At 36.3% G+C, this 20087-nt stretch overlaps 1 protein-coding gene across 2 annotated transcripts in view; it reads right to left on the reverse strand.

Annotated features, from left to right (window-relative positions):
* Positions 1 to 20087, reverse strand: part of LOC150108955 (autophagy-related protein 101-like) — a 95109-nt gene that overhangs the window by 63395 nt on the left and 11627 nt on the right. For both annotated transcript variants that reach the window (XM_090404540.1, XM_090404541.1), the window contains one exon: positions 19782 to 19859. In XM_090404540.1, coding sequence (XP_090260666.1) covers positions 19782 to 19859 — 78 coding nt within the window. The remainder of the gene's footprint in view (positions 1 to 19781; positions 19860 to 20087) is intronic.

Here is a 20087-nt window from a genome sequence, read left to right on the forward strand (position 1 = left end):
ACAGGTCACAGCATAGAAATAGAGAAGGCAAAAAAATAAATAAACGGCAAGTGTACAAGCAACATAACACATTTGATAATACCAAATTCGAGAATATTTGATGAATGCCGTAGTTTCATAATGCCGCAGAAAAAATACTGAGTTAATTTATTGTTCTATAAGTGCACGAAATAGACTTGAGTTATTCAGATGTAAGTAAAAACCTCATATTTTCTTAAATTAGACATACAAGGTGTGGCTATTAAATAATGAGACAAGGTGCACTGTGAATCGTGTACTCATAGTAGTGGAATGTGCTTGAGCCATGAATGAACTTGAAGGTTCTAGAAGCAGTTGAGATAAGCAATGTTTGCTGTCACTCATAGTTAGTCTGTAAACAGTTATAAAAGAAACACACGTGAAGTCGCTTTGAAGGAATAATGTCTAACATTAAATTTAAGCAGTGCATTAATCTCAAATTCCTTGTTAAATTGAAGAAATTGCCAACCAAGTGTTTGAAACTGTTACAGGATGTACAGTGATAATGTAGTCACGTACATGAATGTTCGAATGGCACAAACGCTTTGCTGAAGGTCGAGAAAATGTTGAAGATGGCGAACGGGTCACCCTGTCATGGCAGCAACTGAACAAAACATTGTGAAAATTAATGAAATTGTCTGCAACAATCACCAGTTAAGCATTCAGATGACAGTAGACATGGTGCACATTGATAAAGAGACTGTATGACAAATTTTGTATGAGTAATTGAACATGAACAAGTCTGCACCAAAATGGTTCCCAAAAACTTGTGTCAGGAGCAGAAAGACATCCAGAAACAAATTTGCACTGACATCATGGAACGGCTGACAGTGGAGCCGGACTTGCAAGAGAAGATTATCACATGTGATGAGACATGGATTTTCCGGTATGATCCAGAAACAAAGAGATAATCGATACACTGGAAAACTCCCACGTAGAATGAATGAAAGAAAGAAAAAGCAAGAATGAAAAAAGCAAGAATGAGCAAGTCAAAACTGAAGGCAATGCTGATCATTTTTTTTTTTTTTATATCAATGGTGTGGTAATGGTTGAATGGATACCAGAGGGTCAGACAGTTAACCAACATTATTACCTTGAGCGTTCTGGCCAAGCTGAGAGAATGAGTGAGAAGGAAGAGACCCGATCTGTGGAAGAACAACACTTGGATTCTTCATCAGGACAATGTTCCAGCCCACAGTGCACTGTCTGTAAAGCAGTATCTGGCTGATAAGAAGATCCCGGTGTTGGACCATCCACCTAACTCGCAGGACTTAGCTCCATGCGACTTTTACCTTTTTCCAAAGTTTAAATCCGCATTGAAGGGCACACGTTTTCAATCAGTGGATGAGGTAAAGGAGAAAACAGCAGCGCTACTGAAGCAGATAACACCTGATGACTTGCAGCACCGCTTCCAACAATGGAAAATTCGTATGCAACGGTGTATAGACAGAGGAGGGGAGTATGTTGAAGGGGATAACAATTAAGTTGTAAAATTGTAATAATAAACCACATTTTTGCAACCAGTCTCGTTATTTAATAGCCACACCTTGTATTGCTGATATGGCACCTATGTGTAGTAGAACAATGGTGACTAAGATGTCTTTATTGGGCAAGCTAAATTTGCAGTATAAAATTTGGGAGATATATTCATCAAGAAAGTTTAAAGATTTGTAGAAGGAGAGCAAAAGTGGTGATAGAGTGTGTAATACTGTAAATGCTTTGAAAGTGAATGCAGAGAGAACAAATTATATGATAGTAGAGTAGACAGTATTGATACAAGACTGGAAAATGTAAATATCAGTGATAATGATGAAAGTGAAGTGGCAGAAGTTCGGGAGAATAGAAGACCTGAATAAAGAAAATGACTGCTTGCATGCAGTCCTTCGCAGGACAAAGTGCAAGATTGAAAGGCTGCAGAAACAGCAAGAGATCAGTCGAACTGAAAACAAAACAATAAAAAAAAAAGGTTCAAAGTCAAAAAGAAATGTGTAAAAATGATAGAGAGAATAAGAGTAAGCAAATAATTATTTACGGTGATTCAATGATAAGAGGAGTTCTTCATGAAAGCACTATAAAATCTTGCTTACCTAGTGCAAAAATCAATAATATTAGTAATGCTGTCTGAATGCAGAAAGGGAAGGTGAAAGGATTGACTATTTTGGCTGGAGCCAACAACATGAGAGATAAGAAGTACTGCAACAGGGAGGATGTGAAAGTTGTTGGAAGAAACGAAAAAGAAGAGGAAGATAGTAAAGTTTGCAAGTCTGCTGCCACACTATGATAGAAGAGAATGAGAATGGAGCGATGAACGGCTACTGAATCAACACATAGGTTGTGCAGAAGGAGACTGTGGACCTACGGCCTGAGTTTGATGGACAGAAAGATGTACAATGCCGAAAGATGTACAAAGATTGTACAATGCCGATGGACTGCACTCAATGAATTCAGAATTAGGTGTCTAGAGAGAACTATGTTCACTGAGAGTGCGGTAGTGCAAAGTCAGGAAAACTAAAGTGATTAGGGCAGATGCAGACAAGTGTGTGTGTGTGTAAAGGCACCAATGAAGCAAATGAGTATATGAATGAACAGAAAATACACAATCTAGTCTCTCAGGCAACAATGTCGAATAAGGTAGTCAATTCAGGATGAAAATGTGGTTGGAAACTTAAAGGGATGAAAGTTTCTATATACTAATACTAGAAGCATCAGGAATAAGAGGGAAGAGGTTTTAGCATTTGTTAGTGCAACCTTGTAAAGTGTTATAGGCATTAGCGAGACTTGGCTAACAGAAGATGACATAGTTACAGCAATAGAATGTGATGGATTTGGTATTTTCAGGGAGAATATAGTAGACAGGACAGGGTGGAGTACTGCCGATGATAGCAGATGAACTGTAGCCAACAAGATTAGGAGTCAGGCATGGATGATAGTTCTTTTGAATCAATCTGGTGTGAGATTGAGGCCAATAAGAAAAATATAAAATTGGTTGCTGCTATAGGCCAAGGGGTGCCAGAGATGATGTGGAAGACTTGCATCAGCAGATTAGTACAATGAGTGCAAGTCGAGTAATTATTATGGGGGAACTTCAACTTCAGAGACACAGATTGGAAGGAGGAAAGGTCACTTGGCAGGAAGGAAATGGAGTTTATACACTTACTGAATAATTACTCGAAGCAGAATGTGACAGAGGGGACTCGAAATATGAGAGTGCTGGAGTTTATTATAAAGTCAGATCTGTCCATAACTAAGGTGGCTATATTACCTCCAACTGGGGAAAGTAATCATGTGCACTTGACTTGGGAGATAGCAAAACATGTGGAAATTCCATTATAGTTGTGGTTAGGGTACTGGAAAGATTGGTGAGAAGTAGGATACAAAAATGGGTTTATAACAGCAGCATTCTCTGTAGTTGTCAGCTTGGGTTTGTTAAAGGGAGATCATGTTTTATTAACTTATTTATGTACTATAACAAGGTAACAAATGCCTTGGACAAGGGAGATGCATATACAGTGGCATACTTAGATTTTGCAAAAGCTTTTGACAGACTGCCACACAACAAGCTGTTAAATAAACTGAAAGAAATGGGATTGGATAGCAGACTAGTGAGTTGGATCAGTGACTGGCTGTCAGACAGGTATCAGAAAGTTGTATATAGGAATGCAGTGCCCCAAAGCAGGAGGTTTTTTGATTTTGATTTTTTTTATGGCGTAAAGACATCAAAGGTCATACTGTACCAGGACACAGGTCACAGCAGTATATATGGTAATTGGTTAGTAGGACAATCACAAACATCCATGCATTGGTGGGATTTAAATCAGCAGCCTTTTGGCTGGAGAGCAGATACGCTAACCACTTGGCCAACCAGGCCGGCAGCTGAAGAAGGAGGACTAGTGGTGTGCTGCGGGGGTCTGTATTGGAGCAATAGTTGTTCAATTTGTATATTAATGATATTGGGATGATTTTAACTAGTGATATGCAGCTGTTTGCAGACAATGCAAAATTGTCTGCAAACAGCTATGAAATAGAAATGGGAGAACAATGAAGAGTCAAGCAGATGTCATGGCCTTATTATCTGACTAGATTGTATGAATGGGCAGGTAAGCAGAACTGTCAGTTCAATGTTGCATTGTGTAAAGTTTTGAAATTTGGTAAGCAACAATGGGATGCAAAGTATACATTTGGTGGGGAAACTTTAAAGAAGTACAGGAGATGACAAATCTAGGAGTGGTGGTGGACAAGGACCTGAAATTCAGGGGCCACATTGCACAAGTCGTAAAGTCATTGCATTGGATAATGGCAATGACCGTAACATGAAAAAATAAAGAGGTTATAATTCAATTGTATAAGGCCTTATATAGATTATGTATACAGATTTGGTCACTGGGTTTTAATGGTGACGAGAATATTTTAGAAAAGGTCTAGGGAAGATTCACAAAGGTGGTCAGTGGTCTTTGGAATGTAAAGTATGAAGACAGATTGAAAGAAAGTAAACTGCAAAGCCTCATGAATAAGAGGAGGGGGAGAATTATGATTGACACACATAAGTTAGTCAGGGGATGTTATCAGATTGACATGGAAGAAACTTTTCATAGAATGGGGGGGGGTAGAACAGGAGGCCATCCCTGGAACCTGTATAAGGAGGGTGTGAGAATGTTCTTTGCATGATAGTGGTTGGTGAGAGGAATGCATTGCCTGAATGTATTGTAAATACAGATGTGTTCAAACAGTTTAAGGCACGGCTGGATAGGTTTTGTGTATGATAGTGTGTAGTTATTGTTGAGAATAATATTGTCATGTTGATTCAGGACACAAGAGTATAGAGAGGATATGAAATAGAAGCCAATTAGTTTTGAGCAGGATAAAACTGAATATCATATTGGTGTATAAGAAAGTGTTAAAAGGAATTGCATTTGGGCAGTTTTAAGAGGTAAACTATAGACTCAAGTATACAAATATTATTCAAGTAAAAGTGAGAGTTTGAAAACAATAATCAAACCTTGGAAACACAGTGGCAAACTCTGAAGAAAACATTGGCATGCAAGGAAAGAAAAATCAGAACTCCATGCTGGATACAAGAAGCAGTCCTGGCAAAGAAGAATGCATATATCAATAGTTTGTAGCAAGTAAATCTGTGTGTATGCCTATATAATACAGAATAAAATGTAAGAAATCAAAGTAATGTGTAAAATAAAAATAACTAAACAAAAGTCATAGGAAGATTTTGGCAAGAATATAAAAAATAAATAGGAGGGCAGCAAAATGTTCCAAGGCTATTGAAAAAGCTTCAAAACTGAGGAAAGAATACTGTGAAAGAAGAATTCGAGATGATAATGACAAAAACTGAAAATGAGGATGCCCCAGATGTCAGGAGTAGTGACAGAATAGTTAAAGAAAATATTCAAGAAAAATTCAATTAGGAGTATATATCAATACTAGAGGCAGCAAGAGCTGTCAAAGAAACCTCAAATGTAAATACTATTCAACCAAAAATGCTCAAATATAGAAGTAAAGTTAAACAGTTAATGCACAACATAATCCAGAGGTCATGATCAGAAGGCTGAATTCCAGATAACTGGAGCAGGGCTCTTATAGTACCCATATATATATATATTATATATATATATATATATATATCATCATCATCAAATTCCTGCCATGTACCCTCAAGGGGTGTACAGGATATGATAGTACATGAAAAATTTACATCATTACTAACTTCCTATCTACAATTTTCCTCCAAATCAGTCTGTTACTTGTCAAGACTCCAACATTATCAGATCTTATTTCTATCGTCTAATGCACTTTGTACCGTATCAATCCACTGATATCTTGGTCTTCCTCTGGGTCGTTTTCCTGCCAACCTGGCAGAGAACACTTGTTTTGCTAATCTTTCCTCGTCCATTCTGTTTAAGTGACCATACCACCTGAGATTAGCTCTGCTAATGCATTTCCTGGATGCTGACAATGTCAAGTTCTTTCCTAATAATCTCATTTTTAATATGATATTGCCATTGATGCCATCTGTCCATGCCTCTAATCTTTCTCAGGACTCTTGTTGTGTCGTCCTATCTTGCTTACTGATCTAATTATGATGGTTAGTTGAACTTATCCTTACTTCTTTAAATTCCGTTTTTTATTTGTCAGATGTTGATTGATACTGATCTGAATATAAAGAAATTTATATTATCCTGCACCACCTTATATTCAGATTAGTCTATATAATATAGAAGAATCAATCATCAACTAACGTTTGCAATCTCACTTTTCTACAGGCCGAGGTTAATATTATCATTTAAGGCTTCCGCAAGGTCCGATAAATTTTTATGAGTGGTGCAATGAAAGGAAATCAGGCAAACATCAAATTGAATTCAATAAAACAAAACATTTAATGCAGTGTTATATAATATGTACATCTAAGTATAATTTTCTAAACAAGATAATGCAATTGAACAAATCTAAAATATCTCTGAGATACAGGTAGCTATTCAGTTAGGTTTAAAGATTAAAGCCAAAAATCTTAGATCTTATTATTCATGACATAAGTATCACAACCTGTCTCTATTCTATGAGACAAATCATATTATCTACACATTAATTTAGTTCTAGTGCTTAGAATAGATACAATGCATTAGGTATCAAACATTCAACTCTCAGTTCTCTATATTCTGCCAATTAATAGAAAATAGTTCTCACAATTCAAAGTTCCAGAATTCACAATAAATATTTTTATAGTTGCGGTTCTCTAATTCACTTCTAGTCTATAAACACTTAATTGAATCACAAGGCAGTTATTAATTCAAGGGGGAAACACTTTAGTGCTTCATTCTTTCGACTATTTGTAGTTAAAGGCCACAGCTAGGGTTAAGATATATTAGGTGGAATTAACTTTCATTTGCTTCACACTGGATTTAAAAAGGATAAGTCTTACCAGGTTACAACTTCTGCACATTGAATTCACTTAGGCACATTTTCAAAATTCCTGTTAACTAATTACCGTAAGGAAACACAATTCAAAGAAATCTTCACTATGTTAACTGAAATATTAAGCACAGAACTACATGAGTCTTGACACGTTAGATTTACGTCATGTACTAATTCCTTATCTTCCGCTATGTATTGACTTCAGCCCTGCAGCTTTCTTCCTCTAATCATTAGGAATCTATCGTAATATCAGAATTCCATAGAGGCAGTTTTTAATGCCTATTTATACCCAGTCCTTTCCTCGTCAATTTTTCCGCATATCTCAACTCACCTTTCCTTACTCACGACCGGTCTCTTCGCTGTACCTAAGCTTTTTTCTCTGGTTTACTTTCATTTCCCAATTAACTGCATTTCTTCTTCCACCAAAAATCTGGTTCTAGCCAGTTCAGCTTACATCTACAGGCTTCTCTCCATATCATAGCTGTCCACGTTCTAAGCACGTGCTAACTAAAAACAACTCTGTTTCTCCTTTACTAGCTAATCAAATTCAATCAGAAGAATTACATAAAATCATATCAGCAGAATTCCACAAATTTACATTCTCTTTCAGAAATAACAAATAAGGTAATAATCCGTAGTTTACATAGAATACATTTTAATATGATAAATACAAATTCTTATAATATATATGCACAGCTTCTTACAACATTAACATAGGAATAAGTAAAATAAATTGAATGACATTTTAATACAGAGTCCTTTCAGTACTAATACATATTCTGGAATAAATAATTAAACAATAATAAACAAATTCAAAATAATCATATGAATAATAATTTACGAGCAAGAGATTAATATCAAATAATATTTACAAGTGTTGCTTAAGTTATGGCGGATTATGTTAAATGTGAATGAAGTATTATAATTCTCAAATATCTTCATTCACAATTTAACACTCTCATATCTGCAATCGCTAGTCTTTGGTCAAGTGTTTTACTTCTGACCCAGCTCTCAGATCCATAAGTTAAAACTGGTTTGAACACTGCCTTGTATACAGCTAATTTAGTGTTCTGACTAATTTCTCTCTTATTCCATATGAATATATTCAATTGACTTCCTACCATACCATCTTTGTTGATTCTGTTGTCTATTTCTATATTTAATTTACCATCTTCACTAAAAATGGTGCCAAAGTAGCTGAAATGTTTTACTTGTTCCACAGGTTCCCCATTCACAACACAGTTGACATTTTCAATGATTCTACCTATTTTCATTGTCTTTGTCTTTTTATTGCTGACTTTCATACCATATCTATTACAACAGTTATTCAATTCAGTTAGTGAATCTTGCAGACTTGTAGCGGATTTATTTAGAAGTATAACATTGTCCAATTTTGATATCATGTTTAATACCACTTTCCATCATAATGTGATTCGTATAGATAATGAATAACAGAGGGAGATAATGTACATCCTTGTCTCACACCAGATTTAACATTAAACCATCTTCCTGTACTTCCTTCAATTCTAAATGCTGACTCACAACTCAAATAAAGACTAAGTATTGCTTGATATAATGCCCCATTGACACCATATAACTGTAGCGTATTAAATAGCTTCTCTCTTGGCACCTTGTTATATGCTTTTCTAAATTGACAAAACTTAAATACAGATCTTTGTTATATTCCCATGCTTTCTCAACTATTTGTCATAAAGTGAAGATCTGATCCTGACAGCCTCTATTTGACCTGAATCCAGCTTGTTCTTCACCCAACTTTTCTTCCACAATTCTTCTCAACCGTTTCTCAAGTATACTTGCATATATCTTACCAGGAACACTCAGTAGAGAAATACCTCTGTAATTCTCACATTCAGTTTTATTTCCCTTTTTATATATGGGTACTATGAGAGCTCTACTCCAATCATCAGGAATTCGTCCCTCTGTCCAGGCATTCTGAACTATGCAGTGCAACCACTGTAAGACTTTTATACCACACTTCAGCATTTCTGGTCGAATCATCTACTCCTGCTGCCTTTCCACATTTCAAGCCTTTGATGGACTTTTCCACTTCAAGTATGGATATGTATTCCTGACTGCATGCCTGATCAGTGTTTCTTTACCACTGTGCAGTCATCACTGCTTGTTTCATTTAGCAGTTTTTCAAAGTAATCACTCCATACTTTAAGGATATCTTTTTCTCCCGTTTTCATGTCACCTTTATCATCTCTAACTTCTTTTATAGCACTCTTTCCTCTATTCCTAAGCTTCTTCAACAACCTCCAGAATATTTTGCCACCTTCTTGATATTTATTTTCTATGTTCCTGCCAAAGTCCTCCCATAACTTCTGTTTAGCTAGTTTACACAGTGTTTAGCTTTCTTACATTTGTCTCGGTATTCTCTAAGAGCACAAGTTGACTTATTTGCCAGGAACTTTTGATATGCTTTCTTCTTTTCCTTCACTGCCTCTTTAACTTCCTGTGTCCACCATGGAGTTCTAATTTTTCTATTCCTTGCAGACAGCTTCACCACATGCCTCTCTAGCTGAATCAATCAGGGTTTTCTTCAAGGCTTGCCATTGAATCTCCAAAGTTTGGTTCCTGTTCTCAAACTCTTTAATTTTTTCTTCAATAATCTTTGTGTATTTTAGTCTACAGTTCACATCTGAGAGCTGCTCAACTTTTATTCGCTTTAAAACTTTCTTACATGGTTATTCTTTTCAATATGAAATTCAATTTTATCCTGCTCAAGACTAAATAGTGATGACTTCCAATTTCAAATCCTCTGTACACTCTGGTGTCCTGCACCAGAGAGAAAACATCACTATCAACAATAACATAGTCAATGACACTTTTCTTATTCCTTGCCCCTTCTCTCCATGTGAATTTGTGCACATTTTTATGTTGGAACATGGTGTTAGTAATAACCAGTCCATGTCCTGAGCAGAAATCCAACAGATATTTGCCATTATTATTAGCTTTGCTCTTTTCTCCAAATTTTCCCCAAATATTTTTGTATGTCTGACAATCACTTCCTACTCTGCTATTCAGATCCCCAACAAGGACCAACTTTTCCTTTTTCATTGTGTCAGTTGCTTTTTCTAAAGCCTGAAAAAATTCCTCCACTTCTACCTTAGTAGAACCTTCTGTGGGACCATAGACACAAATAAGTCTCATTGTCCAGTTCCCCATTCTCATATTTGCCCACATTATTCTACTTGAGATTGCCTGCCATTCAAGAAGATTAGCCTCATATTTTGTGTTGAATGCTATGGCTACTCCTTCTTTTCCTTGATTGTCATTGCCTGAATATAACATTTTGTATTTATTGCTCAGAAAGATCTCAGTTTTTGTCTTTTTTGTTTCAGTCACCCCGATTATGTCGATCTAGTACTTATCTAATTCCTCAGCTAGCTCCATTTCTTTACCATTCATGGCTTCTTATGTTGACAGTACTGATCTTTAACTCTGGTGATGTTGAGTTGGGGTGTGTTTTCAGATTTGAGTGTTCTAACTAAGATTTATGTAAGCATACTCGAGAAGAGGCTAAGAAAAATTGTAGAAGGGGGAAAGTTGGATGAGAAAAACCTGCAATTCAGGTTGTTCTCACCAACCTCTGTTTCACCTGAGTTCAGATGAAACAGAGGTTGTCATATCAAATTTTCACTTTAGAACAAAGATGAAAAATCATGGGAATATAACAAGAATTCTGTATTTAAGTTGTATAGATTGGAAAAGCATATCACAAGGTGCCCAAAGAAAAGATGCTTAAAAGACCACATTTATATGGTGTAAATGTGACATCATACCGTGCAATACTTATCTGTATTTGAGATGAAAGGCAGCAGTTAGAATTAGACAGGAAGAGGGATTGGATGTTAAATTAGGTGTGGGACAAGGGTGCACCATTATCTCTACTGTTATTCATTATCTACATAGATCACATTATGAAGGAAAGTGACATTTAGCCTGATATCAAAACTAGAGAAATATTGATTTCATCTCTTTATTTATGCAGATAATGTTGTACTTCTAAATAAATTTGGTACAAGTTCACAGGATTAATTAACTAAATTGAATAACTGCTATAAGAAATTTGATATGAAAATAAGCAATAAAAAGACTATGAAAATAGGTAGGAATATTGAAAACATCAGCTGTATCCTGAATGAAGAACCTAAAGAACAATTAAAATATCTCAGCTATTTAGGCACAAATTTTTATATGGATATAGACAACAAAATAATCAAAGTTGGTATGGTAGAGAAATTAATAAATTTATATGAAATAAGAGTAATTGTAAAATACTAAAGTAGCTGTATACAAAACAATGTTCAAAACCAATTTTAACTTAAGGATCAGAGAATCAAAATAACATGATCAAAGACTAGAGACTGCAGATATGCGAGTTTGAAAAAAAATTAGGGGCGTGAACAGATGGAATCAATGGCAGAATCATATTAAAAATGAAGATATTATGAAGAAATCTGATACTATTAGCATTCAAGAAAGTACGAGCAAAGTAACTTCAGGTAGTATGGTCACTTAGGGCCCACTTCTCCAATGCTACAGATCATGCTGGACATGATGCAGAAGTTTTTGGTATAAACACCAATCTAGTACAAATTGTGCAGATACCTACCCAAATTCCAGATAATCCCCTCCACTTTTCCAATACACTTGATCTTTTCTTTTAACTAGTTTTCCTTCCAGACACACTGCAGAAGCTACCTCTCCTCTTGGCAACTCAGACCACAACCTTGGGAATATAACTAGTGCAAATTTCCAGTCTCACAGAACATCCCTCCTTTGACAACATCCAACATCATGTCCTAGCACTACAATAGTAGAAAGTGGAAATGATCTCTGGAACTACTACTATGCTTTCCCGGAGTGAGTCACAGAGATCATCCAGGGCTTGGGGGATAACAGTGGCATCCCCGAGCCCTGGTTCAACAAAAGATGTATCAAAGTAGTCTAACAAAAAAAAAAAAAAAAACTCCAGCTTATCGCAGGTGGCTTGCATCAAGAACCCAAGCTTCATACTCAGTGTACGCATAAGCATGCAATAAATCTAAATTAACTATCAGCAAATCCAAATCCAACTTCATAAAAACCACTAGCAAAAAACTTGTCTCTTGTCCAAACAGTAGTGGTGCCTTCTGGTCCCTCACAAAAGCCATTGGACACAACTTCTGCTCACCTGCACTTCCACCTATATCATCCAGATGGCACCACTGTTGCAGCACCCAAAGGAAAAAACTGACCTTTAGCATCACTTTTTTCCCTCTAACTCCTGCACATGCGCGAGCGCGCACGCGCACACACACACACACACATATATATATACACACACACACAATGAAGTCAGATCACCTCCTTCCATACAAGCAACTGGGCACTATATGACTCCCATTAAACAACCTAAATACCATAAAGTTGTCTGGTCCTGATAGCATCTCTCCTATTGTACTCCAGGGCTAACACCTGTCCTCTGTGTCGCTTCAAATCTTCTATACTTGGCTCGCACCTATCCCATCTTATGGAAACTAACATATATCCAAACCATTCCAAAAAAGAGACAAAAGCCTACCGACCAATTGCCATCACCTCAACCTTCTCCAAAATAATGGACAAAGTTATCAATGGTCAACTTCTTCACTACATAGAAGCTCACCAGTTAATCAGTGACTACCTACTGTGGATTCTGCCAATCTGATCCATGGCTGATATCTTAGCTTACATCACTCACCACTGGACATGCCATGGAAAGGCTCAGAGAAACACCTTTGACATTTCCAAAGCTTTGAAAGATGTTTGGCATACAAGCCTGTTTTGCAAACTTCTTTCCTTCAGTGAACCTGCAATCCTCTGTAACTGTATAGCCAGCATTCTCTCTGGTCATTCACTGCATGTCATGGTGGAGGGCACCCTTACTTTAAGCTTTGCCATCAATGCAGGAGGTCCTCAGGGCTCTGTTCTCTCACCTATCCTCTTTCTCTTATTATTATTATTATTATTCAGGCCTCCATGGAGTCAAAAGACTCATCGTGGGAGGTCCTTCCTAAGAACATAAAGTCTGTCAAGACTCATCAAGGGGAGGTTCCCCCCTAAGAAACACAAAATCTATCATACCACTCCTTAAACTCATTGACCGTTCTCGCCCTCACCACTCTATCAGGCAATGCATTCCACGGCTCAACCACCCTCCATGCAAAGAAACCACTCCTCACCCTCTTGCTCACAGTTTCCTTTCATAACTTCCAGGGATGGCCTCTTGTCATCACTCCTTCCCACTGTTCAACCAAGTGAAAGAACTCCCCAGTGTCAACCCTGTAACCACCTCTCAACAGTTTAAAAGTTTCAATCATATCACCTCTCCTTCTTCTATCTGCCAAACTCTGCAGTCCACATTCCCTCAGCCAATTCTCATAACTATCCTTGTACAGTCCTGAGACCATCTTTGTCATCCGTCTTTGTATCTTTTCCACAGTTAATTTATCCCCTTCAAATCCTGGGGACCAAATCTGAGAACAATAATCCAAGTGTGGTCTGATCAGAGACTTATACAACAGAATGATAACCCTCTTATCTCTGCAGGTCAGTGTCCTTCTCATAATTGCAGCAATTCTCTGTGTTACCTTCACCACCTTTGCAATATGTCCCCTAAACTTCAGGTTTCTATCAATCATCAACCCCAGATCTCTTGTCTCCCCAACTTCCTCCAGTATAACTCCTCCCATAAAGTATGCAGCATCTCATCGATGTTTCCCAAACCTCAGACCTTACATTTTGCTGCATTAAACTGACACCCCATTCATTTGCCCATCTATCTAGCTTATTCAAATCCTCTTGCAGGGCTACCACATCTGCACTATTACTAATAATCCTTCCCAGCTTCGCATCATCTGCAAACAACTGAATATCCCCTTGCAATCCACTGGCAATGTCATTGATATAAAGGTTAAACAATATAGGTCCTAGTACTGAGCCCTGTAGGACCCCACTTGTAACCTTCTGTCTCCTTGAAACTGCTCCACCATACACAACTCTCTGATACCTATCAGACAGCCAATCCTGAATCCAGTTGACCAATCTGACATCCAGACCCATGTGTTGTTGCAACTTAAATATCAGTTTATCATGCGGCACCCTGTCAAATGCCTTTGCTAAGTCTAAGAAAATTGCAGTATATGCCTTTCCTTCATCTAATGTTCTTGTAACATTATTATAAAAGACTAGCATATTGCTAAAACAAGAGTGCCCTTTCACAAATCCATGTTGACTCTCAAAGATAACATTACCCTCATCTGCCCAGTGCTGTATACGGTCCCTCACTACTTTCTCCAAGATCTTAACAACTACTGATGACACACAGACTGGTCTATAATTAGACACTATCAGTCTGTTACCACCCTTATGCAATGGCACTATCTTACCTTCCTTCCATTCCCTGGGCACCTTTGCCGAAGCCAGACTTTCAGTGAAAAGCCAGGTTAAAGGCACTGTCAGTTCCCTAGCACATTCTCTCAAAACTTGTGGTGAAATACCATCCAGTCCAAAAGCTTTATTGACATCCAGAGTTCTCAGTATCTGAAACACACTCTCCTCCTGTACCTCTAAACCTTGAACCTGCCCTATCCCTCTAGCATTAAAACTGACTCCTCCAGGATGAAATACTCCAATAAAGTGGTCATTGAATAATTCCACTATGTCCTCTGCATCAGTCACTCTATTCCCATTTTTATCCCACAATATCACTCTTCGACAGTCATTTCTCCTCCTACTGGCCACATAGCTAAAAAATTCCCTAGGATTTTCTTTGGATCTTAGGGCCAATCTCCTCTCATATTCCAGTTTCGCTTTCCTTACCACACTAGTCACGCTTCTGGCCTGTGTCTTATATTCTTCACGCATCCTCTCTTCACCTGTCTCCTTATACATAAATGACTACTCTCAATCCCTACAAACCCTATCCATAGCTTTATTGATGATAGAACTCTCCACCTATCCTACTCCTTTGACAAGCCATGTGGTTCCCAGACATCCCTTATATTAAGATCATCTACAACCAGTGCCTTGAACCCTGATCTTACCAGTGGTGAAAGAATAACCTAATAACCTTTAATGCTGCCAAAATGCAGTACTGCCTTTTCTCTTACAAAAGGGATCTCAGCTCATTTTCCTCCATTCTTAGTAATACACTCATCACCAGACAGGATGAACTCTCTCTCACTGGACTGACATTTATCTCCAACCTCTCTTGGCACAAACACATCACATCAGTAGCTTCCTCAGCTTTTAAAAAACTAGGCATTCTTTTCTGCTCAAGAAGCTATTTTGCACCCATCCAACTACTAATCCTATATAAATCCCAAATCCACCCATCCTTAGAATACTGTACACACATTTGGGGTGATGCACCTAAAACCTCCTTAAAAATTCTTGATGCAGTCTAGAGGAGAGCAATTCGGCTCATAGATGAGCCTTCCCTCACAGGTTCACTTCAACCTCTATTTCACAGGCACAATGTTTCAGCTCTGTGTGTTTTCTACAGGTACTTCCATTGTCATTGCTCCAGTAAATTGAAAATTATCATTCCTCCACTTGCTGTTAAGCCTGTTAGAACAAGAGCAGCTGCTGTCCAATATCCCTGTACAGTACAACTGCAAACTCATCGAACCTGCTTCTCCCCTTCCTCATTCATTCAATCTACCTCTAGAACAGCTTCCTCATGATGTGTTTCCCAACAATTTCAACCTACAGCTCTTTAAGAAAAATGTCAATATTTTCTTCCTCAACCCTCATCTATATCTCACACATGGCACTAACGTGCTATAGATTCTTATACCTCATATCTGAGATAAGTATTAAAAAAAAAAATGAGAGATGAAAGGTTAGCAAAACAAGTCATTACTGCCATCATGTGAACTGATAAAGTATACCTTAGAAGACCAAAATATAAGATCTGACTAAAATGTACTATAATGCAATAATAAAGAGCAAATATACGGACACTTGAGCAGCACTTTTTTTCTTATAAGTAGTGCAAGCTAAGGGAACTCTGATGCTGAGGATTGTATTCTCATAAGCTCTCTGGTCAAAATTACAACACTTTCATAGTTTCTAGATACATCTGGCTTTGAAATCATGTTGGATTAATATCCACTATTTCTATATAAGATCTGGCAATACTAGAGTACTAACAGATTAAATGGAGAAAAACTGTTAATAGGAAGTTATTAACGATGCAGTTTCCATGTAGCACTATCATAATATCCTGTATACCCCCCCTCCCCCATAAAAGTGCATATTAGGAATTTGATGATGACAAATTCCACAGATGATGCTCTTGAACTGGCATCCATCATTCTAATATTTTCTACTAAGACTATCAAAATGCAAGCAACAGGTGATAATTTCTCATTTCTTCTAGAAGAAATGAGAAATTATCAAAATAATTATTTTACTATTTTTTTGAAAACATATCTTGAAAGAAAAATAGCATATATTGCAGTTTAAATAATCTTTAATGACTTGGTGGTATTCTGAACCTGTGGTTCATTTAATCAATATAAACCTAAAGAGGTTTATTGATTTCTATCAATAAACCTCTTTAGGTTTATTGATAGAAATTCAATTCAATGAAGGAATTATTGCATTATTTAATGTAAATAATAATAATAATAATATAATGATGTTGTTAGCCTACCTTTACTCTACTAACCCTTCAAAATCAGTGGAATCATTAGAAGTAAACTAGTTTTTTCAAGGAAAAAGCTGTTAGAAATATAAAATTTAAAATTATGTAAAGATTGTAGAGTAAGAATATTAAAATTGTGGAATTTATTTTGTATGGGGTTTCTCCCTTTCCTCTCTGTCCCTTAGGATTCGTTGAGTCCTCATAAAGAGGGATTAAGTATGTATTTTATGACTATAGATCTCTGTGTGTGTGTTCACAGGACTGGCTTGCCTTTTCTAAAGAATGAAAAAACTGAGTTTCCAGGTGAAAAACCCTCTACCTTCGTATGAGACCAGCTAATTTGCCTTGAGTCGAAAGAGACCAGATAAAAGTTCTTCACACCATGGACAGGAATTGAACCCAGGTGTCTTTCCAACCGTCATCTATACCAACTGAGATATAGAGGCTGTAATTGTGGAATAAAAGAATAAGAACCTTGAGGTCCAAGCATAGTAAAAAAAAAAAATTTCTGTATAAAAAAATTTTTTTATATAGAAATCTAAAACATACTAAAAATATATGTATTTACAATTTAAAAGTAATGTTAAAAAAAATTGAACCCAATGCAAAAAAAAATGGGAACTTTAATTGTACGCATTTATCATTTTAGTATGTTTTAGACTTCTGTATCTTTTAAAAATATCATTTCTATTCAATATAGCTTTTATTCCTGTTTCCATCATATTCTCTATACTATTCTGATATTTTAATTTTTATCTTGCGATTTTGCTATATTCTTATCTAATATTTCCATATTCTGATTTCATTTCCTATTCATCCCATCATTTTTTTACTACACTTAGTTAATTTTCTTTTATTCCATAATTTTAGTATTCTTACTCTACAATCTTTGCATAATTTTAAATTCATATTTCTAACAGCTCTCTCCTCGAAATAAATAAAAATTAATTTACTCATAATTCCAATGATTTTGAAGAGTTATACTACAAAAGTAGGCAAACAACATCATTATATCATTATTTGCATTACATAATGCAATAATTCCTTAAATATAAAGAGCCAATAGGCTTCATTTCGGTGATATAAACATTATTCAAATTAAGGGGATATTAAATCCCACATTGTTTTAAAACTGAATAAGAAACTCAAAGATTGGAATCAAAGAGTTTCATGCCGAATATAGTAAACTATAAAAGTATCGGCGGTTACTAGCGTGAGCTAATGCAAATAGTCCTAGTACGTAGTACAATCTCAGGCAACTCGTTGCAAAGGTGGGGAAAGTTCTGATCGCTAATCTTGGTATTTTCCATAATGTAAAAACACATTTCCTAGGAAATGTATGCTTTTATTACATTATGGTGGATAGTCATTACCCAGACCGGTTTCAGCCTTTTTTGAGGCTTCATCAGTGAGTAGCTGTTTTGAGTAGCTTTGATATCTATTTGGTCTAGCTACTCACCGATGAAGCCTCAAAAAAAGGCTGAAACCAGTCTGGGTATTGGCCTCCCACCATAATGTAATAACAGCAGCCATGGAATGCATTGCCTGATGGAGTGGTGGGAGCGAGAACGGTCAGTGAGTTTAAAGAGTGGTATGATAGACTTTGTGTTTCTCAGGGGAGGACCTCCCCTCGATGAGTCTTGACAAACTTTATGTCTTAGAAAGGACCTCCCTCGATGAGTCTTTTGACTCCTTGGAGGCCTGAATAATAATAATAATAATTTCCTAGGAAATGTGTTTTTACATTATGGAAAATACCAAGATTAGCAATCAGAACTTTCCCCACCTTTGCAAAGAGTTGTCTGAGATTGTACTACGTACTAGGACTACATGCATTAGCTCATGCTAGTAACCGCAGATACTTTTATAGTTTACTATATTAGGCATGAAACACTCTGATTCCAATCTTTGAGTTTCTTATTCAGTTTTAAAACAATGTGGGATTTAATATCCCCTTAATTTAAATAATGTTTATATCGCTGAAATGAAGCCTACTGGCACTTTATATTTAAGTAACTTAATGGTTTAAAGAGTGGTATGATAGACTTTGTGTTTCTCAGGGGAGGACCTCCCCTCGATGAGTCTTGACAAACTTTATGTCTTAGAAAGGACCTCCCTCGATGAGTCTTTTGACTCCTTGGAGGCCTGAATAATAATAATAATAATTTCCTAGGAAATGTGTTTTTACATTATGGAAAATACCAAGATTAGCAATCAGAACTTTCCCCACCTTTGCAAAGAGTTGTCTGAGATTGTACTACGTACTAGGACTACATGCATTAGCTCATGCTAGTAACCGCAGATACTTTTATAGTTTACTATATTAGGCATGAAACACTCTGATTCCAATCTTTGAGTTTCTTATTCAGTTTTAAAACAATGTGGGATTTAATATCCCCTTAATTTAAATAATGTTTATATCGCTGAAATGAAGCCTACTGGCACTTTATATTTAAGTAACTTAATGGTTGCACCTGTTTGACAACTCATATAACAGAGTATAAGTCCTTTTCGCTATACCCTTTGGTATCTATTTGGTTTCAGCCTCAAAAAAGGCTGAAACCGGTCTGGATAGTGACCTCCCACCATAATGTAATAACAGCATACATTTCCTAGGAAATGTGTTTTTACATTATGGAAAATACCAAGGTTAGCAATCAGAACTTTCCCCACCTTTGCAACGAGTTCCCTGAGATTGTACTATGTACTAGGACTACTTGCATTAGCTCACGCTAGTAACCGCCGATACTTTTATAGTTTACTATATTCAGCATGAAACTCTCTGATTCCAATCTTTGAGTTTCTTATTCAGTTTTAAAACAATGTGGGATTTAATATCCCCCTTAATTTGAGCAATAATTCCTTCCTTTTAGTAACTTAAAGTTAACTGTAGCCAAAAAAAGTTCTGTATTGTAGGAAGCTCCATAATGAAAAAAAAGCTTGCCTGATAATTTCTAAATAATATTTAGAAATTTTATTTAAACTTTTGTTTCCAGATTAAAAAAAGCAGAATATGAATATTAATAGATAAATATTTTTTAAATAATTTTCTCAGAACTCAAACATTAGCAAATATCAGAAATTTGCAATGGCAGATGACTTTTTTCCACTGATAAATATGCATAGGTATCAAAAATATTACCTTTCCAAGAGTTCGATGAAAGAGAATCGTGTGAAACACTGCGGCCACAGATTCCTGAACTTGACGTCCCTCCACAGACTAAAAAAGGTTGAATAATATAATTATTATTTTTTAAATTTATTATTAGTTTATTTAAATTTATTAACAATTCATACACGTATTTAATATATAAAAGGCTAAAATTCATATTAGAAATTACGTAGCACAGGGTTTTTTTTTAATTTTAAATTTTTTTTACTGACACACACCTCTTTAAAACAATTCTGGAGAACCTTGTTATCCTGCCTATTTTAAAGTAAAACATAC

Source organism: Typopeltis vanoorti, chromosome 2 (genome assembly GCF_054136105.1).
Source record: "Typopeltis vanoorti isolate ZY-2024b chromosome 2, IOZ_Tvanoo_1.0, whole genome shotgun sequence".
Lineage (NCBI taxonomy): Eukaryota > Metazoa > Arthropoda > Arachnida > Uropygi > Thelyphonidae > Typopeltis > Typopeltis vanoorti.